The sequence below is a fragment of the Myzus persicae genome, unplaced genomic scaffold, assembly GCF_001856785.1.
Source record: "Myzus persicae strain clone G006 unplaced genomic scaffold, MPER_G0061.0, whole genome shotgun sequence".
NCBI lineage: Eukaryota > Metazoa > Arthropoda > Insecta > Hemiptera > Aphididae > Myzus > Myzus persicae.
The window spans coordinates 81,479-104,159 of record NW_019103885.1 but is presented as its reverse complement, the minus strand read 5'-3'; the positions used below and the strand labels follow the sequence as shown (position 1 = coordinate 104,159).

The 22,681-nt window shown below is 29.7% G+C and overlaps 2 protein-coding genes across 2 annotated transcripts; both read left to right on the top strand.

Annotated features, from left to right (window-relative positions):
• The first annotated feature begins 91 nt into the window (after positions 1 to 91).
• Positions 92 to 9,685, top strand: LOC111035892 (synaptic vesicle glycoprotein 2B-like). Its single transcript, XM_022317711.1, has 11 exons — positions 92 to 673; positions 773 to 841; positions 2,427 to 2,588; positions 2,646 to 2,808; positions 4,412 to 4,530; positions 6,253 to 6,488; positions 6,590 to 6,738; positions 6,832 to 7,097; positions 7,295 to 7,454; positions 7,518 to 7,645; positions 9,419 to 9,685. Exons 1-11 carry the CDS (start codon positions 652 to 654, stop codon positions 9,472 to 9,474), a joined length of 1,530 nt encoding a protein of 509 aa, XP_022173403.1. The 5' UTR covers positions 92 to 651; the 3' UTR covers positions 9,475 to 9,685.
• Positions 9,686 to 16,583: 6,898 nt separating this feature from the next.
• LOC111035886 lies at positions 16,584 to 21,356 on the top strand. The gene is made up of 7 exons (XM_022317703.1): positions 16,584 to 17,219; positions 17,603 to 17,975; positions 19,031 to 19,132; positions 19,850 to 19,987; positions 20,319 to 20,402; positions 20,459 to 20,615; positions 20,731 to 21,356. Exons 1-7 carry the CDS (start codon positions 16,584 to 16,586, stop codon positions 20,861 to 20,863), a joined length of 1,623 nt encoding a protein of 540 aa, XP_022173395.1. The 3' UTR covers positions 20,864 to 21,356.
• The last annotated feature ends 1,325 nt before the right edge of the window (positions 21,357 to 22,681 follow it).

Below are 22,681 nucleotides of genomic sequence, written 5' to 3'. Positions count from 1 at the left end.
GAGAGATACTTATATGGTTGTATTAAATAAAAAATTACAGACGAATTTTATTTAATACTGTCGTCCCATTCAGATTTCTAGTGATATTGACATTGCAATTAATAATTAATACACATAATAGGTATACGGTGATAACATATTTCGTACTATAGATTATATTGGGTACGAATGTACGATATTGTAATGAAATGCTATTTCTTGGTCAGGTATTCACGTGGAATTATTAAAATATCTTTAGACGGGGTATTGCTATCCCACCTAGATTTGCGACGTACCTACTTATAACCTCGATTATATAGATCGCAAAGTTGAAAATATTTTTATACAATACAGACTCCCGTGACTAATTTAAAAGCGCGTCAACAGTTTGCAATCCGGAGTTATGACAATTGATTGTTATTAATACTAATGATTGTGTTAGTACCATACACTGATGGATGTTGGCCGACAATATGTATATATGGACAGTATGGTAATTAATTAGTCTCGATCGTTTAATTGGAAGTCCGAAATAATTATTATCCGAACATTCAAAGAAATAACATCAACAACAAACACTGTCGTCGATACAGCCACCACCTAACCGTCAAAGTGGTGTTTATTTATTTATTTTTATTGTTTATACAGTGTTGTCGGTTATTCGGTTTTAAAATGAATAAAAACAAGTCAAAGGGTAAATACGATTCTTTTTTTTATAGCTTTAGGAAAATTAAATTTTAGTGGATTTGTATTTGAAAGAAAATACGTGGAAATGATATTATGTTTATTTTAGACGTCGAAGATACCGCTCTCCTTGTTGCTCAACCACCTGTACACTTGGACGATGCAATCGAAATGGTTGGTAAGTGAATTGAAACTAGTACCTATTTATTATTAACATTTTAAATTATTCAAACTCTGTCTATATATTTATCATACATATAGTTTAGGTAAGTGCGATTACATTTTTAAATTTATCGGCATCTTAACGAAATTGTGTTTAAAATATAATGTTAAGTCCGACACCTAGCATGAAAAACTATTTTATACTAAAGGAAATAAATAAATATTAAATTTAAAACGATTGGTGGAATGACAATATATATTGTGGAATATAATATAATTTATATTATTATTTAAAATGTTTAATACTAATATTGTTATATTATTATTATTTCATATTATTATTATTTATTATATATTATTATTTTTCAATACTATTGTTTATAATATTTTTAAACAGGGAGTGAAGGCCTATCAGCCTCCTATATTTCTATTTTAAGAGATATTATATTATACATTTTTACTTCTATTAGTAATTTATTTTTGCAGCGGTAAGTAGAAATAATTTTTGCCAAAAAACAAACTGCATACATTTCATTAGACATGGCATTACTATTTGTTATTAAAAAATTAGTCAACAGTCCCGACGTACCGCAGTTCCGTAGTTGAATTGCGTGTGAATAGGTTCGTGGAATAATTATCTTAAAATTAATCTAAATACTTTTAAAATTTTATTGTGCTCAGTATATGATAAAAATGAATATATGCAAACATGTAGTAGCTAAAAGTTTCAAGTTCCTGAGAATAATGTGTTTTGAATTACAACAAATGTAACAACTAAACTCATTCTTGTTTTGTTTATTATCGAATTTTGTCAAAATTTAACCTTCATATAATATCTATAAAAAATTATCCCTTGTTGTTTTCAATATTTGTAAACAACTATAAATACAGCATATGAGGAATCATTTTTTAAATTTCCAAGCTTTTGACCAAGCTTAGCAATTTTAAAACCAATATTCATCAAAAAATTCGAACATTTCGAATGCATATTAGTAGCTTAAAATTAGGTAGTATAAATATTTTTTTACACGTTATTGAGCATAGAAATTATAATATTTTGATAGTAATACTGAAAAGTTTTTAATTCTATAGGGTATATTTTTTTTAGAATAATAATAAAATAACAAAAATCAATTCAGGATAAATTGTTATTGTATATGTGAACAACAAACATCGGCATAATTTGAACTTGAAAAGTTTATAAAAAAAATTGTGCCTATGTATTTTCAATATTTTTTTTATACATTTCAGTGCAAACGACTTATGAGGAACTTGTGTTGATAATAGTTTTTGAGCTTTTTTTACTCACAAACAAAAGTTTTATTATACCTATTAAAAATCATAGAAAAGATCAGTTTTGTTGAAACCGTTTGCGTAAATTCTAGTTTTCTAATATTTTTCAAATATTTTTCGTTTGTTATAAGTACAAATCATTTTTACTTTTGACCCTCCAAAGTATCCACTAGATCTAGTTCGCTACCAGCGACCACTATCAAAGTTTAAGATTGAAGTATTTTATCGTTCCACTAAGAATCTACATTTCATAATTTCTTTTTAATAATAATATAACTAATACAATTAACACATAACCTATTTTACAGGATTTGGAAATTTTCATTATTACATATTATTTATTTGTGGGTCACTTTTCTCGGCGGTCGCCATTAGCGTGACGTCAGTGTCTTTTGTTGTACCTTCTGCACAATGTGATTTTCAAATGACTTCTGTCCACAAAGGCATTCTCAACGGAGCTTCGATGATTGGTATGTATCATGGACGCAGTGGTGAAAGTTATTCATTCCACGTTTGGTTTATTTTAGGAATGTTCACTGGATCTTTTATTTGGGGTTACGTTGCTGATTCCAGGGGCAGAAGATATGCCTTGATATTGAGTATGACGATGGACGGCGTTTTTAGTATCATATCCAGTGTATCTCAGATCTACCCAGTGTTAATATTCTGCCGACTGATGAGTGGATTTGGGTAAATCAAACATAATATAATATATCTAAAAACATTACTGAACCTATTGCACAGCCGGCAAACGCATGATGGGCGCTGTAGATGGTGTGCATTAAATTTAATGCTACACTGCAATGTCATTTGTTCTTAGACCGTGGGCGCTATAATTACTAAATAATTGATATATTTCAATTTCTTGAGATTTAATTTTGGCAATTGATTGTGTCACATATCTGGGTTAGGTTGTGTCGTATAAATGAGGAATCTAGTTAATAATATCATGTTTATAATTGAGATGAGTGTTACTAATTAGGTCGAGGGTTACCAGTTCGAATAAAGTCTATCCGAAGGTCATAAGTTTGGATATTAATTGGCCGAATGATCATTTGATAATATGTTAAAAATGTTTGGTGTACAAAAAATAGAGTATTTTGTATTTTTTTATTTATTTAAAATACTTTTATTGAACTCGAAAAAAGTTTTTATTCGTGACAAAACAAATTTTTCTATTAAAAATCGGGCACATTATAAGTTGTAAATAATAGTTTTTCTTTTCGAATAAAATATGATTCACCCACGTTCATTGCGAACCATTTCAAAACTGACACAAATATTAGCGGGGGAAAAATATATTCTAATATACTCATTTATTTGAAGACAAAATAATAGTATTTTTTACAAGCCTTTATTTTACCACACAATTGCGATGATATATATATATATGTTATATACGAGTTTCTTCCATCATTAAACATATTTTTTTAAATTTTTGTCAATACATATTGTATTTCAGAAAAATATACAAACAAAAAATCAAAAAAAAATTAACATAGAATTAAATTTTAGTTTGAAACCAATTAATTCACGTATCCTTCTTAGCTAGCATTACGTGCTAGTAATTTGAATATTTACGGGCAATCGTTCACAATTTAAATTTGTAGTATAATTTATATTTATATAACCTGAATAACCTGATGTATAACTTTTAAGAATGACAAAAATTCAAACTTTTTTTATGTTTTATTTCGAACACTCGACTATTCGATCAGTTTACGTTCGAACACGTTATGATTTTCGGACAGACCATATTCGAACTGGTAATCCTCTTATTTATAATTGTTTTAGTTGTTTCCTGTGAGGCTGTGTAAAGACTTTTTCAAGTACCTGATATGAAACATCCAAGAACCTTCATCACGTTGGTACATTTCACCACTAGATATATTTTTTATATGTACTACTCAATATATTAGAAACTTTTGAAGTTTTCCATAATAACTGCGAACAATTTTGAAGAAATTTATAGACAAGTGCGTTAGAAGACGGTTTTATCTCAAGATAAACCACTCTCATACCGATATATCTGCCCTTATTGTGGTACTTGTATCAGGGGAGGGGATGAAGGTGTAATTTCTCCCTACCCCTTGGGCTTATTTTTGTCATATAAAAAATATGGCAAAGCAATAGATGTATATAATGTAACGTGGTCTGAGAATATTCAAAATTTCATATCCATCCCTCTCTTTTCAAAAAAGCTGAGCACCCCATTGACCTATGTATAATGTATTTATTAACAACTAACAAGTCATTACATATTCTAAAAAATGTATTTTTTGTTCGTATATAGAGTGTCCGGTGCCACAGTGCTATATTCTTATCTGGGAGAGTTCGTAAACACCAAATATCGTGAAAAATTTCTATGTTGGATGGAAATGTTTTGGACGGCCGGTATAATAATACTTCCATGTGAGCATTATAATATTTGAATAATATCTATTGTCACCTTTCCTGGTAAGGCGCTTGACCTTGACCCTAGCAGTAAGCTCTCCGGGTCGACGGCTAACTGGCTTAGGTACCTAGTACCTACACTTCGTAGAGTGTCCTCGAAAGTGGTTCTGTCAGCAATGTTAAGTGTTGGTAGACAGTCGTATTGATATGTACCTATATTGACAATAATATTCTACAATACATACTTATAGTTTAAAATTAATTTAATTACTCTATAGGTAACATTATTAGTGTAGGCACATCGGCATGCAAGAATATACATATTTTCTAAAATGTTATTTCGCTTATAGTAATTTCATGGCTGCAAAACCCGAGTCATTGTAACATTATAGCTATGCATTTTTTATACGTGATTTATTTTAGTGCTTTAAAACGTTAAAATTAAATTAAATTGTTATATTAAACCCGTATCTACCTAAAAATCACCATCAACTTATGATTTGCCTATGGCGTATATCTACACCGCAGTAGAAGGAAACTTAAAGATGATAAAATAAAATAAAAATCAATAAATATGGTACTAAAATCAGACGAGTAATAAATAATATATGAAGTATACATTTTTAACTTATTATATTATATTTTGATAACTTACAACTTACAAATTACAAAAATAAACCAAATTTAATGTAACACGCATATTCAATGTTTATATTAATTCATATTCAAAAAAATATATTTTTAGAATTTACTACTTGCGTTAAAAGCTAAAACACAATATGTATTTTATAATTAATATAATATATATATCCTATAATACGACTTTTATATTTTGTTTTATAATATATCACGGTTAAATTAAGACTGCAATATTGTCAATAATTTTCTGTAACGTTCTTTGGGAATTGGGAATATAATTAAATAACAAAATAAGTAAGGGGATCAATTGTTCATAAAATTCCAAGACACAACTTTTAGTTTCTTAAATTCTTTAGAATCCCATGCTGGACTATAGGTAGATTAAATTGTATAATCATACTATATATGATTATAATAACAATATATTGATGCAAATTGTCTACACTGGGTCTAGATACGGGTGCTTGTGAGAGATATGAGAAAACGATAAGAGTGGTAACATAGCGGTTAACCTGTGACTTAACTTGAAATGGTGTTGCATAGCAATTCATTGATCAGTTGCGCGCAAAACAAAATTTGTATTTAAATCAATATACTAATATACGAATTGCGCTTGTTGATTTGTTTGTATTGTGTTATTATAGTTTTGAGGTCCAACATAGATAAGCAATTGAGGCCGTTTGTTTACATTTTTGTATTTATGATTATATATTTATATTAGTTATTATTAAATTTAGTTAGATACTCGATATAGATGTACTTACTTGGCCTCAATTGGTATAATTTAATTCATCATTGAAAAGACGTTATGTGCTACCCACGTCTTTAATATCTATATGGTGGTTGATTAAATAAATAAAAATAATCTTAACACTTTTAAAATCATCTATCTATTTCGATGTCCATTGCCTTGTTCTATATTATTAATTAGGTAACCGAAAACTGTTTTAGTTTATAGCCGATAATATATGTCTTGTATTCATTTTTACTATAGGTAAATCAAATAAAATTAATACCTACAACATAATAGAATATAATTAATTTCAATAATTGATGAACTTAATAAAAATATTCAAAAAATAACATTTTAGTATTTTTTAGGCGTGGCGTGGTTAATTATACCACAAACATTCAGAATCGAATATGGATTCTTTTTATTCAGGTCATGGAATTTGTTTGTCATTATATGTTCTCTTCTGAGCTTACTATTGGCGTGGCTATTGGTGAGATTACCGGAAAGTCCAAAGTTTTTACTCGCCAAGGGTAAGCACGACGAGACCATCGATTGCTTGAAATTCGTTTATAGATGGAACCACAAGACTGACGATAAATTTCCGGCAAGTTTAATTATTACATATTTAGTCAAGAGTGCTTTGCAGGACCACTTTCAATAAATATTTACGATAATACTAATTTTATTTTTATCTGAACGTTTTAGGTGACTTCATTAATTTTACCTGATTGCATGAATGAACATAGTAATGGTTTCTTTACTGGACTCTACGAAAGTACTGTAGGGTTGTTTACGTCTAAGTACAAATTTATAGCCATAATTACATGCATTATACAATATGGTGCCACTACCAGGTAACACCTATTCGTTTAGCGAATGTCAAGAATTGTCAATACCAAAGTGAGACATAATTTATAGTAACACTTCCATTAATTGTTTGTTCACAGTTATTATATGCTTATGCTGTGGTTTCCAGAGCTGATGAATAGATTTCGATGGTATGAAACGTCATATTCAGGCCCCAAAAACATGACGAATATGTGTGAAATTGTGTCCATGTTTCGTGTCGAACCCGAAGAGACAGATCAAGTGTGCAATGATAATATCGACAAATCGGTGTACTTGAACATTGTCATTATTGGAATCGCATGCATACCAACAAGTCTTATCGTGCCACTGTTCGTGAACAGACTAGGACTCAGATTTTTTTTGGGTACAGACATTTTATTTTTAAGCTAACCATATTTTTTATATATTATATTTAAAAATAGTAATCAGTATATAATATAATTTTGAATTTTGATTATCTTAACATAATCAGATAAACATTAAAAACTATAATTTAGCTAAAAGGTATTAAACGTTGTGTTTTATTTTAACTGAGTTTAATTTTATTTCTGTTTCATCTAGTGGTAAGCTTTTTAGGATCAGGTCTGTCAGCTGCGTGCTTATACTTCATTACGTCTTCACTTGAGAATCTCGTGTTATCTTCAGTGTTTGAAGCTCTTTCCAGCGTGGGTATTAGTCTTATGTATTGTATCGCTGTCGAGTTGTTTCCTACAGAATACAGGTAAACTTTGGAATTGGTTTGAAACTTTGAAATAATGATTATCAAATCTTATTTTTTTCTTAGGGGTATGGCTGTATCTATAGGTTCTACGTTTGGAAAAGTAGGCGCACTAATGGGTAATATTGTTGTTGGAGTATTTATCGATGAGATTTGTGCAATTCCAATTTTGGTATCGTGTTCATTTTTGATAAGTAAGTACCTACAACATTTTTGAATGCATGCTAATGTGTTTAATAACATATGTTATACTTACCTATATATTATGCAGTGAATAAAATATTGTTCATATACGTACTATTATAAGCCCCTTGCGAAATTAGCAGTGTCATGATAATAGACAACTTTTAAAACGGTCTAAAAAATTTGTTAGTGAGTTGTGAGAGATTGTTAGACAACTCTAAAAGTTTGTTAAACTTTAATTTCGAAGTTAGACCACTTTCTTTTTTTGCACTGCTATCTTCACGGCAGTAGTGCAAAAGTTTGTTAGAACTTTTTTATTTCGCTCAAACAATGCACCTAGGTTTGTTAGAGATTGGTAGACAACTTTCAAAGTTTGTTAGACATTATTTCGGAGTTAGACATTTTTTATTTATGTACTGCTATCTCAAATTATTATATTAGGTATACTATCGTATATCACGTGTATACACCGCATAGCGTGTATAAATGAATATAATGTATAATATAATGTAATATAATATATACCTTCTATTTCCTACTATAACCATGTATTTTGTATTTAATTTTTGGAGCTTTTTTAGTTTCAAATATTGGTGATTATTTTTAATCAATTCCTTATCTCGTAAATTCTCACTCTTCCGGCATCGTCGTCCTATATTTATCCCTATGTTTATCCCTATATTTAGTACCGCGATACCTATATATTGATGATATTTATTTTAAAAAGACTTGACACTGTTATCTGCATATTGCTTATAAAAATATCATTACTCTAACTGTTTTATCTAAATATTCTTAATAAGAATACTTTTTATCAAAGGTACTAAACTTAATTCTGTTATATGAAATGTCATTGAGACAGTGTACTGAGGCAGTAAAATATTGAGTGGTTAAAACATATTGAAACTATCGATCTATTTTATAGAGAACTTACTGAGAGCACTTCCCTTGCATCTCTTAGTCCTTAGACTTCAAATAATGATAAATTACTCCTGTCTTAATAATTGCACCTTTTTATAATACCATATAATTACCTAAATCTATTTTAGCGTTCTAAGAGCTATCTTACACTCTGTTAATATTGCACTGCTAAGTTCACAAGGGTCGATCACTCTGGTCAGTGAGTGGTAGTCGGCTGATACAAAGAGCTCTGCGTTTCCAAAGATTATCTGTCTTCGATGTCAGATCGCTTTTTTGGCAATACGTTCTCTTTGGTAGTATAGATGAAGGTTGTGTGCTATTATTAATAATGCCTTCATGATAGACGACAGTATTATGTCTCACTGTTGTACATATTTTATATTGAAGATGATTATTCCTTGGTTGTGAGTTGTGAATAAAGAGTTTTCTGTTATTTATTAAATGATAATTACTACGATGTGTTACTGAGTTAGCATATCATTACAACTCTAAGACATATTGTCGGGTCAAGTTAATGAACGATATGTCTTAAGTATTTGAGATAAAAAGCGGAGGGATAGGATGTGATGAATGACTAAGTCTATTGATGGAAAAAGCCCAAGAGGAAATCAGCGAAGAAGATAAGTTAACAGTAGCGACCCGCTGACGAAGGTTACCCTGCAGAAAGATGGAACAGATAAAAGGGTAACAAAAAACAAAAATAGTTTTTGGTGATAAATAAAGAACGGGTGGCAAAGCAAAGGATAAAATCAAGAAATAAACGACTACAGTCTTGTGAATAGGTGTTTGGATAATTTAATGCTTTCTGAAAATGCATAGTATTAAATTTAGTAATAGGTTTATTATTAACACCAACTGTTTAGTTTCAGGATTTTTAGTGCTAACATTACCGAAAACTGGAAGAACAAATATACAATGAATTATAGTATCTTATGATGTCATTTTCAATATGTATCATTGGAAAGTAGAATATCGCCTCGTTTCACGGTTTTATAAAAAACTAGTTTGTATGAGGAGTAATGATTTGTAGAAGTAGAGAGGTTATTGTATCACTATATTTTATATGTAATTATTTATTTTTTAACTTTGTTTCCCGAATATTTAAATAATTGTTTTACTTATATTTGTATTGAAAGTCAAGAAAAATATTTGAAATTTAAATAAATTATATAAGATCATTTTATTTTAAGTTTTTTTGATGTTTTTACTTCATTAATTATGATTTTGTTTTTTACCAACATTAAATATTGAATGTGTAATTAATTAAATGCAATTTTTGGTTCTGAAGCTGATTTTAAATACGAATACGGAATAATTAGGTCATTAGGCTGATCTAAAAGCTATTTTATGCTGTAATCTTTTTTTTTAAATTTATTATTATTACCTATTTAATAGAACTTCGATACCATGAGTTTACCCAATTTCTTCAATTACTATATAAATATATTCAATTAATATTATGATACATAATATTATAGTAGTAATAAGATACCCAGACTCCATAACACATGATTAAACTTGATTTATATAAATATAATATTCGTATATTTTTGTTATTGTAAATGCATATGAACGAATGGAGCTTTGATTTTAGGGAAACGCATGTCTCTCTAAAAACTTGTTACACACATCCCTCGTTTTTCCGATCCAAGTAAGTGTTGATATTTATACTTGATCCTATCTTGTATTCCAGTTAAGGAGAAGTTGGATACCTACCTAATTCTTACGACAGCCGAAATCGATTCTAACCTTAGTTTTATTTTACTGGGCCTAGATAAACTGAGTAAAAACTGACAACATTTAGCAAAGTTCGTAAAGGTTTATTCATATAGGTAGTTAAGGTAAGTAGTCTCAAAATATACAATAATATGCCTTATAATCCGATATACCATATTCTTAAGGGTGGTTTAATTTTAGATCATAGGGGTGGCGGAGTATCTACCAGTTAAAGAATTCAATTTATTTCTATAGCACAATGAAATTGAATAGGATTTGTGGTAGGTAGTAGTGTGGGTTGGTAGGTTATAATGAGTTGTAGAAGGTTATTACATAATTTATTATTCTTAAAGTAAGTTGATTAATAATGTATTTTTAAATCGTTTGAAAGCTTATAGAAGATTCAATCAACCCTAGATCCAATAAAAATAATACTGATAATTATTGATCTAATATTATTTGTCCATAACAAAAGTATTTATCATTTCCTTAAAACCAGCGAGACGAAAAATCGAAATAATAATACGTATTGTATTATTAAAACGTGAACACGTGTAATTAGCTAAAAATAATGTAACTGATAATATACAAGTTTCAAAAACAATGCCCTTCCAAAAATTAGTATTTTTTTTTTAAAAAAATTCATTTTAAACTATGTTAGTAGCCACTCTAATGTATATTTTAACTCTATTATAATAATTGTGCTTTTTATACGTGCATAACGTTGTGTTAAGATAAAGTTTGATACAATTGTACCTATCAGCTATTGTTGTTACAATAGGTATATAGATTACTAGATTGTTCTACGCTATTTTTTTGTGAATGAATAGTCTAAACTCTTAGAGATAACTTGAAGTTATCTTTTGAATTTTTTCTTGTACTTTGAACTCAAAATTTAATATTTTCTGGCATGATATTATTATGTAACAATATATCAAATTAATTTTAATTGGACATTATCTATAGCGTGAATTCACGTGAACATTATACATATCCTTTTCTCAGTACCTATAGCTTCTATACATTACATGGTTATTTCCTCGCCCAGTGATGAAAGAGAAAAAAATATAATCGCAATCAATAAACGCTAATTTAACAGTCGAAATCGTAGTGATCCATGATTATTATTCTATCTATAATATAAAAATTAATAGTCATTAGTTATAACAACGTAAATTCGAGTCTTACAAAAACAAAAGAGACTTCGACTCGAGTTTGTTGGCTGGTTTTAAAAATATAAACAGTGATATAGTGTATATACTATACACACCTCTGCCTAATCCAGTATTGGTAATACATTATCGTAGGTATATACCACCGATTCGACCGGTCGACTATGACGTTTGCGAGATTTCGGAATAGCCTCGGCACAGGTTTATCGCTCAAGCTCCGAAACACGCAGGTACTAACACGCGCACGTTCTAAAATACCGACAAAAGCACGATTAAGGTGGCGGGAGTGAGAGAGGGAGAGAGAAAGAGAGAGAGACACCGATAGAGACAGAGAGAAACGCAGAGAGAGAGAGAGAGAGAGATTGACACATACACAGAGCGAGTGACAGATAGTGGCGTATTGTGTTGTAATAACGTAATAATCTGTTGATATAAGAATAAGAGAGTCAAACGCAGCAGCTCATCATCTGTGCTGGTATATGCGTATAGGACGTGGAGAACCGTTTCGCAGCAGCCACCGAGTCCCCCCCCCCCCCACCCCGGGCGGATGGTTCGGTCGAGGTACTTTTTTACACGCACACTTATATTGTTATTATATTAGGTAGGTACATGCGGCGAAAAATAAAACGATATTAACATTTATCATTGCGGAATCGCCGGTGGAATACGCACGCGCTCTAAACGGGACGTTAGACGACTCTGACGACCGTCATATATTATTATATTATCATATTATATCGCTATCAAGTATTCGCGATGTATATCGCATTATAACATATATATTGTATATACGCGTTCACGAGGTAGGTATGGTGTTGGGTGTACCCACATTTACGAGGTTTTAAATTTTTTTTCACGGACGCGCCAAGTCCACTCGAATTCACCGCAGCCGCACACGGGTATAAAATAATAATAATAATAATAATAAAGCTCGTACGAGACTCGCTTTAAGACATTCCGTCATCATCATCATCATCATCATCATCATCATCATCGTTACTATCACTGTACGGTTTGGTGTTATCGAACGACCATCGTCGTGCTTGTACAATAATATTATAATATACAGTGAATAGTAATATAACTACGATGTACGAATGCTGTATATTTTGATAGTTCTTAAAATGTAATATATTATATATATATATATGTATATATATATTACTATTATTAGGTATATTTATTGTATGCACCTTTATTACAGCACTACAATTATTTCTGTTGTAAGACGTATGAAATATTATAACGATGGTCGTGATGATAAACTCTTATACGTCGTTTTGTAAAATAATAAAATCATTTTTTATAGTTTAACGTTTCAATAATATTATCAAAGTAAACCGCGATCGTCGCTTAAGTTATATATAATAATATTATATTGTTGTTGTTTCGCGAGTATTCACGACATCCAGCCAGTCGCTGAGGGATGTAATATATTGTTATTATATTATATGCACTTGCACCCGTCTAAATGGACAAGAGGTAAGCACTGCACGTATACGTAACTCCGTATGTTCATTTATTATTTGAATTTTTTTTTAACGCCATATACAGCCGGTAAACGGGCGCGAAATGCACTTTTTCCTTTTTTTATAAACATCTATTGAATACGTTACTGCAATAATGCGGCGCCGATGTTCGACCGCATATATATTTATATATTTTTAATGTTATTGTATTATTGTACTATACTTTTTTTTTGTCGAAATGCATGCAAAAATAGTTTTGCAAGAGATAATCCCACCGACGATGTCCTACAATGATGTGAAGTGACCCACAAAAGTCACTGTTAAGGCACATTACACCGCACAGATTTTTTGTCGGAGTGATTCTTGCAACGCGAGTAAAGCCCACTACCACTATTTTTTAGACGAGAATATAAAGAGAATATGTTTTTCACATTTTAGTCTATACGTCATACAAAACTACCTTGGCCTTTAAATCGGTTTCTTTTTTGTACTGTCGCTATTTTAAAAATAATTGAAAGTTTTTACTTAGTTTTTTCGAGTTCTCTTAAAATCTCGGTCGTATACATCATTATTTTTTGTAAATGCGTCTTAATTTGAATTGTTATCCCTGTAATAGCCGGATTTGTTTGTATTTTTTTTTTGTAGAATATTATAAATGCTAAAAAAAATATTAACATTATTTTGTACAGTAAAGAAAAATACAGGAGTAAAGTTCCCTATGTATATTTTATTTATGGTAATTGGTAGGTAAAGTTAAGAAATCTTGATTCATATTCTTGGTTATAAGGAATATATAACATAATATGAACAATAAAATATTTTTTTATTGAAATATATTTTGGAATTTTATAATTTAGTCCGTGATTAGGTTAATGTTAGACACATCTATCTTAGGTGTAAAGCTTATTTATACTATATGCCCTTGCTCCAATTGAGTTTAGAAATTTTACTAATTATTCAAAGGTATAAAGTTAATTCAAAAGTATTAACATGTTTGTTACCTATAAGCTTAAATTATAATTGTTGTATGAATAATAAATTATTTTAACCTTGTACATTTTTAGTATATGATTTAAACATTGGAACTAAACTTATTTTTATTATAAAGACCTCAATCAATTTAGAGCTCGTTTAAGTACAGAAGGACCAACGAGAGGGCCTTTTATACATTATTAAGAAGTGTATAATATATATAATATATTTATTCAAATTTAAATGTTCTCTTTGACGTATATATAAGGTATATAACCATTATTTTATTTAAGCCATTAATAGATTAAAAATGCGTTATAATATAATATTATAATTTTATCACATTTAATCAAGATAAAGCAATGATACAATTGTTTATTTTAAGTACCGACTTGTTTTTTTATTAAAAATGTTCTAACTATACTTTATAGTTTCTATAAATAAATTATGGTGTGAGTGTATTAATTAATTTATATTTTAAACTCAGAGAGGAAGATTTTAGTTTTACAATTATTCATAAAAATGTAATTTGTTGGTTTTTTAGCCATACTTATTTTTTCATCGGAAAACACGTTTTTGGGTATTAAAGGTATTCTGGAAGTTCCATACTACACTGCATTACTACTATTGATTTGAAATCAAACAAAAATGGTTTAATTTTGGTTTGTTTGAATTAAAAATACTAGGACACAATAAATTAAAAAAAAAAATAACACTTTTATTACTGAGTTTTTAGTCAAACGTATTGTTAAAATATCTAGTTTTACAACAAATAATATAATTGCGAATACTTGTAAGTCTTATATGCAATTAAAGTTATAATAGGGTTATGCACACAATGAGGATTAATTTTAAGGTATCTACAGTGTCAGTTCGTAAAATCGTATTAAAAAAGTATTTTGAAGGAACACAGTTGTCATTCGAAGAGTAATGGATTGTAAGACTGGGATTTTTCGAATGTTTGATGCTTTGTATTGGCGTTTTACATTTTGTAGAACATATTAATATGACTACTAGGATTGGTTTAGGTTAGAATGATAAAAACTTTGTGCAAAATCACTTCATTTTAATGTTAAATAGGTAGTATAAATATAAAATGCCTATGTAAGATGTTACTATGCTAGTCACATAATTATTGTAGTCTGAGATATTGCGCACTAGATAATAATGAAATATTATGTTTCAGAAAACACATGTTTAAGAATAAATATCTTTATATATAATAATGAAATGTAATTGTTAATTTAAAAACTTTTAAAATTTAAAATTTTTACTATACCCGTTTAAAGAAAAAAACGAAGAAAAAAAAGTGAATTGTAAATAGCTTGCGATTATAGTTAGTTACCTTTTAACATAACAATAAATGCAAAAGGTAAATATAACAATGGAACATTTAGTATTTAAATGTTTTTTAAATGTAATGATTTATTATTGCCTTCAAATTTAAAACACTAAGCGCCTAGTGGCACACCCAATTTCTGTAACGGTCTTTAAACCGGTTAAACGATACTCTTATACCGTAGGTCATGTTAGGTTTTACAGTAGGTATTTATATAAGAATTATATGAAGAGAAGGAGTAAGTGAGAGAGACAGATAGAAATATTAGCTAAAACCTGAGCTGGTTTTGAATTGTACAATGAAAAAAAATATGCATTTATTATTTTCAATATGTAGGTGGTTTCAATAATATCAAATAATACTCGGTTACACCATTACTATTTCATTAGTATAATTATTTCAAATTAAATTTTTTAGTATTTAAACATAACAACTTTCATAATTACACTGATCAAATTTGAAATACCTACTTTTGAGTTTAAATTATTGTTTATGTTTTTTCGAAAATCAAAACTAGACAAACGAATTTAAACTAAATTTACAAACAGTTTTGAAGAAACTCCTAACTTATAATGTAAGTAATAAGTTTATTATCTTGACAAATATAAAACCCTACAGAAATATATGCAAATAAGTTTTGAGTATTCAAATTTCAAAATTGGCTTGATATAATAATTATTGAAAGGATGTCCCCTTTATATGTAGTGTAGCAGCACAACAAATTTAATATCCGTAGAAGTATAGAACCAAAACTGTGGCCTCTGTAGGCTATTAAAGTTGATTGACCTCATATAAAATTTAAAGATGTGCACATTATATGTGGTTTCTAGCCATTTATTTTTACTAACATTGTGAGCCGAGATATCAGTATACAAATATTTTAAATAAATAATTCAATCAAATTTTATTTTGAGGTCCCAGTATCAAAAATACCATTAAAAACAAAATTGTACCATCTATAATGTTATAATCATAGAGTTTAACATCTATAATGTTATTCAACGTCTAGAGTTTTGGTTGCATGAACTTTACATTTACAATGTGCTTATACGATGGATAGAATGAACGGTTAAATGCCCTGTTAAGAATATAAATGTCGTGCATTCCTGCACAATGTGTTGCATTATCGTTGTTATTTATACGTTAAATATTAATGCGATCCAAATAAAAAACAAATATTTTTAAATTTTTATTTCATTTGATTATAATATATGATCGTTTATTATGTACGGTTTAAAATTGTATGATGGTTTTAGAAAGTATCGGACGTTGCCGAGTTGAAGTTGTTGCTTTCAACTGGTTGCTGTTGTAGTGCCTGACTAGTCAACGGCCATAATAATATAATAATAACAACAGCAACATGATCGACGAAGACCACTCGAAGACCACCACGCACGAAGAGACCGCAGCAGGCGAGACAAAGTGCGAGCCGCAATCGTCACCCGCGGCGCCGCCGGACGAGACTCCCGAGGCATGGCAAACCATGAGCATCGTGTCGAAGTTCAAGTTCATCTTCTCCCACTGCACAATCGAGCCCATGTTCGGGTGTTATATCATGACCAGCGTTCTGACGGGGCTGTGCACGCAGAACCTGAACCTGCAGAAGGCGTGCCGGGTGAACCTGAAGTTGCCCAACAGCACTTGTTCGGCGCTGGACAACCGGAACTCGGACGACTACGCCAAGGAGGAGGTCATGGTCCAGGAGCTGGTGACCGACATGATCATATGGAAGACGATCGTGCAGAGCAGCATACCGATGGTGTTGATAATATTCATCGGGTCGTGGAGCGACCGGAACCACAAGCGCAAGCCGTGCATGTTGGTACCCATCGTGGGTGAGCTACTCACCAGCGTGGGGCTACTTGTCTGTACTTATTATTTTTACGAGCTGCCCGTGGAAGTGGTCGGATTGGTGGAGTGCCTTCCTCCAGCCATGACCGGCGGGTGGATGACAATGGTCATGGCCATATTCAGCTATATAGGCGACGTATCTTCGGTAAGTTCATAAAACAAATGGTGGACATCACGACTAGTCAATTGGATGCGTAAATATTATTATATAAACCTATACCTAATTTAACTATATAGTCAACTTAATAATTGTATCGGATAATTCGGTGTAGGTATTTTTTTTTAAAAATAATTTTACTGCGCAGTTGTATAATATCTGGGAATCGGTAAATATTTTCATTCCGAGTTGAGCGAAAAACAAATTAAATTTTGGATAAAAGTCTCAACATATTTTGTCAAACATTAAATCTTAAGCGTGAAACAAATAATAAACGTCCTATGTTCAAAATCGAAATAAATACGTTTTTGATTTGCTGAGTTCAGAGATTTTCCCCAACTATATGTTTTCAATTTTCATTGACTTTTCAGGTAAAATACCGTACACTGAGAATTGGAATAGCCAACGTTTTTTACTCAGTAGCCGTTCCCATCGGAACCGCTTTGTCGGGTGTATTGTTCCGAGGACTCGGATTTTATGGCGTGTACACCATAGCCATAGTGATGTACGCATTTACTATTTCTTACGGCTGGATATTTATCAAAGAACCAAAACCAGAAACATGTTTAGAAAGCAAAGAACCACCAAAGTCCACGTCTTGTTTTTATTTGATCGAGGATTTTTTTAGCCTGAGTAACATCAAGGAAGCCATTGGAGTGACGTTTAAGGAAGGACAGCACAACAGAAGGTTTAGAATCATTTCTTTGTTAGTTGTCGTCATTGTCGTCATGGGTCCTTTATATGGTTCGTAAATTCAAATATGAATATATTTAATATTATCATTTCTTTTGTAAACTATGTTTAAATATTATCAAATTTCGCATAATTTATTTTGATTAAAATTCAACGAATAATAAATAATTTATATATATTTGTTAGAAATTAGAATACATCGACGTTTTATAATACCCACTATATTCATATACTAATACAAAAATAAACTATAATATTCATTAATTCATTATATTATATAGTTTCACGACTACTCTCCTATCAATGAAATCCTTGCGACACGTCGAAGCTGATTAATGGTTCATTAATTTCCTTTTATTGCGTCTTTGGATGCTCCAGATCTTCTCGAAAGAATCTCTTTTAGAGTTCCATCGTAGACTATCCCCAACTATCTCCTTTTCATTATCCCCAGTCGCACTATCTAGTATGGCCATAACCACCCCCTCCATCGCATGCTCAGACATACAGTCCCTGATTCCCATCTTTTGAAAATATGTACATTATGTTTTTACAGTTGAATTTATTCAAGAACTTAAGTAACCTCTTAGTAGCCTCTTTGTAACTTCCGTTGGGCGTGTAAACTGCAAATAAAATAAAATAAATGATAGTCATTATACTATTCTTTGAGATTTTTTTCAACTTACCTGCGTTAAATAGTTGTATGCATGTTATACCTAAATGAAGATAATTGTTGGAAAAACACTATCATTACACTTCGATATGTATGCCTGTAAAATCTACCCCTTAGGTTCCGACCCAATTATTTATCATAACCTCTAATATGTACCTATACAACTGATTTATTATAAAGGTCTCATGTGAGTTATGTGTTTTTGTGTTGGTGTGTTTTAAGAATTTGTCTTACTAACTTTATTTTTCGTATAAACTAATACGAAATTTCACATAATTATCATTGTAGGAATTACTAATTATTATAAGACCATTACTTATTAATAATAAATATAGAACAAATATTTTTTTACTTCATAATCAAACTGCATACAAGTGTGCGGTATTGTGATTGTAAACAGTATTTAGCTGGATTTAATGCAATTTTTGATTTCTAGGGGAAATGTCAATGATGTACATGTTTACACGATTAAAATTCAATTGGAACGAAATTGATTTCAGTTTGTTTTCCACATACGCTATGGTTACCAATCTTATAGGTTTGAACTGTTATAAAAAATACTATTTGTGAAATGTATTAAAGTATCAGGCAGGTACTCAAAACTTTTAAAAAAGTATTTTAAATAGGTACTATTTATTTTTATCAACTTCTATAGTAATATTATGTTAATAGTTAGGTACGACACGGTTACAGATACAGACTTTTTTTATACTTCTACTATCTAATTCTAAATATAAATAAGTTTTGTATTAGGATTTTATCAACTTAATTGCAGTTGTTTACAAAATAGTAGGTAGTCGACATTTTTAAATAGTTATCAACGTCAACACATTTTATTAATGAAAGTTTTATTATTTAAGAGAAATTATTTAAATAACTTTGTATGCATGAAATCATATAAATGTTGGTTGTATTTTAAAAATGTGGTTTGCTCAAAACTAATATAATCTTATAATATTGGATGTCTTATAAAAAAAATTAAATCTGAACTTTCAACACCTAAATATTCTCTCTTCACAGATGCACTAGTAGGTATAAGATTAAAATGTATTTAGAATTCAAATACAGTGAAATACTTCTAGATTCTTCTAGTACCTATTTAATAGATTAAAAAGTATTTGAATACCAATAGTCAAAATAAATCGATACGTACTTTATGAATATTTTTACTGTAGGTTAGTTATAATTAACTAACCGATTGGTTCTGTGGTAATAATTGTATAATTTTAACTATGTTTTTATTTTTATCATTTAGGTACGATGTTTTCAGTTGGTGTGTTCAGTCATAAGTTGGGAATCGACGATGCCTTAATTGGAGTAATGTCGTGTATGAGCAAAATATTAGCAGGATTTGTTTATGCGTTTGCCCCTACCGCTTTCATATTTTACTTAGGTGAGTTATATTATAATAATTTGTATTCGAATATATTTTAAATGAATGTGTTTATTTTTAATTTTTTTCCGTGAAATTATAGAATATTTATTATACATAATATACAAGACTAAGGAGTTCTTTTAATTTATAAAATTCTCTGTTATCTAATAATATGTAATATTTAATAGGTTTTTTCATTTATTTATGTTAAAATTAAATATTTATGAGTCACCAAGGTACACGGGTATTTTGTTTGTAATTAAATTATTGGTGTAAATCGATAAAACATTGTAAAATATATACCAAATGTGGTGACATACAACACTATAATATTATTGTATGTCTGCAGCACCACTTGTGGAAATCATAAATGGTACATCATTTATTGCTATGAGATCAATTATTTCCAAGCTCGTGCCATCAGATGAATTAGGTATGGGCAGTTTTAAATCCTAAATTATCGTGTTAATCGTGCTGATAATATTTCAGGCAAGGTGAATTCAATATTTGGCGTTTGTGAAGCTTTGGTACCGTTGATTTATGGACCGATGTACAGTTATGTGTACAAGCACACATTGAAGACGTTTCCTGGAGCGTTTTTTTTACTCGGTGGCTTGTTAACGGCTCCAGCAGCTATTATATTCCTGTAAGTACATAGTAAATTAATTAGATTATATTATTATTAAGCATAATATGATAAATTATAAATTCGTTGTAATATACATCATTCATCGATTTTCGTTTTTATTTAATTTTAATAGTTGGATGTACAACGAACATCTAAAGGAACGGAGAGTAAAAGAGTCGACGGTCAGAAGTGGAGTAGAAAATTCGGAAGAAACACAAAAAGAGAATAGTTTGGATATCAGGTTATCCTCACAAAATATTGATTAGATAACCTCGATAAGCAGACAAACACAGCCTGTTAGGATTTCAAGACTATTTTGGAGTTGCATTTTGGACCGTAAAGTACCTATTTAAAATGGCGCAAGGATTGAGCGATGCAATTAAGCGAAATATAATACCGATAAGGCGTTTTTTTTTTAAACTTCTATTTATACATTGTTTTTAAGATATTAATATTTTGTATCATTTTTATATTAGTTAAGGCGTCTGTGAAAACTAATGGCTAAATAGTTTATGAAAAATGCATTTACATTATGATACATTCGTGATTCGTATAATATAATACATTTTTAAATTTAATTACCTACCTGCAATTATAAAATCAATGGAAATGAAAAACATACAGGTGCAGAGACCAGCAATCAAGAATTTACACAAAACATATTTCATGTAATTTATCATTAAATAAAAAAAAATATGGATGAGTAAAATTACAAACGAACGATCGAATAAAAAAAAAAGTTATTTTATAACTTCGAAATTATTTTCCTCTTTTCTGTAAATATCTTATTAAATTGTTGAAAAAAATCTTTTGGCCCAACAGCATTGATTTCCTGGTTCTGAATTAATATATTTTTAACTATAGACAATATATTACATAATATCTATTAACAATAATAATTAATTTCAGATTTATTAATTAATTGGCATTCGAGAGGTTTAAGCTTTAAAGTACGTAACTACAGTTTACATAGTACACACGTGCGTTCATGATGATACTTGTATCTATAGTCTATACAATCTATAGAGATTGATTATTATTTAAGTCTTATAATTAAATCTTAAAAGTTTAATACTCATTACACAGCGGTATCTGTAAAATTGGACATTATTTATATGACTTCTGAAATCGGAGGATATTGGGACAAAAATCTGTGATATAGTTGTATACTTGCAAATTATTGTTTTAATGTAAATTGTTTTAAGTACCGGTCCGATTAATTCTACAAAATACAAATAAATTACATGGAAATTGAATAATATGTGCTACTGCTATAAAAGGTATTGAGTGAAATTAAATTACAAAAATATTTTACTAAATGTTGTTGGTTATTGAAGATTCTCTATGCCTACCCTTCTGAAAAAAAAAACGTGACTGTGCGTGTCTGGTTAAGGCACACCATTTTTGTCATGTTAGAACTTAAAAGTTAAACATTTAAGCTATACAATTATGTTGTAAGTATACTACCTATAGCATCCATACCTATAATTCATATAGTTATAATATATGTATAGGTAGTTAGATGTTGTAAACATTCATACCAACTCCGTATTCCAAGTCTATACATGCAGTCCACACAAAATATTCCTCATGGATGATCTTGAATCCAAACAACTACTTTGAATGTAAATTCAATAATGAGACATAATATAACAGATATTTGAGTATTTTCAAATGGTTGAGTTTTCAAACACCCTTTGTTCAAATTGACCATAGGGAAATATATAAAAAGTTATATTCTGAGAGTCATAAACATTATACACAATTTTCTCGGTACACATATGAATATTATGTTTTATTTTTTATCTTAATATTTGGAAACTTTGATTATACTTTTTGACTTTTAAAAATCCAAAGAGGTATTTTTTTTTTAACATTTTACAACATAAAAATTTACGTTTATCTTGGTATGGTAAATAAGTTGAGTATCTAAGTCAGGAATAATGGACTGCGAAGTTGGAAATTTGTAAAGGTAATGACTTTATACAATGTTTTTAAGGTTTCTTTGAACTGTAGTCATGCAAAAATCGGATCAAGTGAATACTATTTAGGTAGGTATCATTAATAATACGAATAATAAATTA

What these genes read in the sequence shown, in the direction of transcription:
- LOC111035892 (XM_022317711.1), top strand. Translation starts at nt 652, where the DNA reads ATGAATAAAAACAAGTCAAAGG. An exon ending in CGATGCAATCGAAATGGTTG is followed by an intron (nt 842 to 2,426) that starts GTAAGTGAATTG and finishes CCTATTTTACAG; the next exon opens with GATTTGGAAATTTTCATTAT. An exon ending in CAACGGAGCTTCGATGATTG is followed by an intron (nt 2,589 to 2,645) that starts GTATGTATCATG and finishes GGTTTATTTTAG; the next exon opens with GAATGTTCACTGGATCTTTT.
- LOC111035886 (XM_022317703.1), top strand. Translation starts at nt 16,584, where the DNA reads ATGATCGACGAAGACCACTCGAAGACCACCACGCACGAAGAGACCGCA. An exon ending in CGCTTTCATATTTTACTTAG is followed by an intron (nt 19,988 to 20,318) that starts GTGAGTTATATT and finishes GTATGTCTGCAG; the next exon opens with CACCACTTGTGGAAATCATA. An exon ending in CGTGCCATCAGATGAATTAG is followed by an intron (nt 20,403 to 20,458) that starts GTATGGGCAGTT and finishes ATAATATTTCAG; the next exon opens with GCAAGGTGAATTCAATATTT.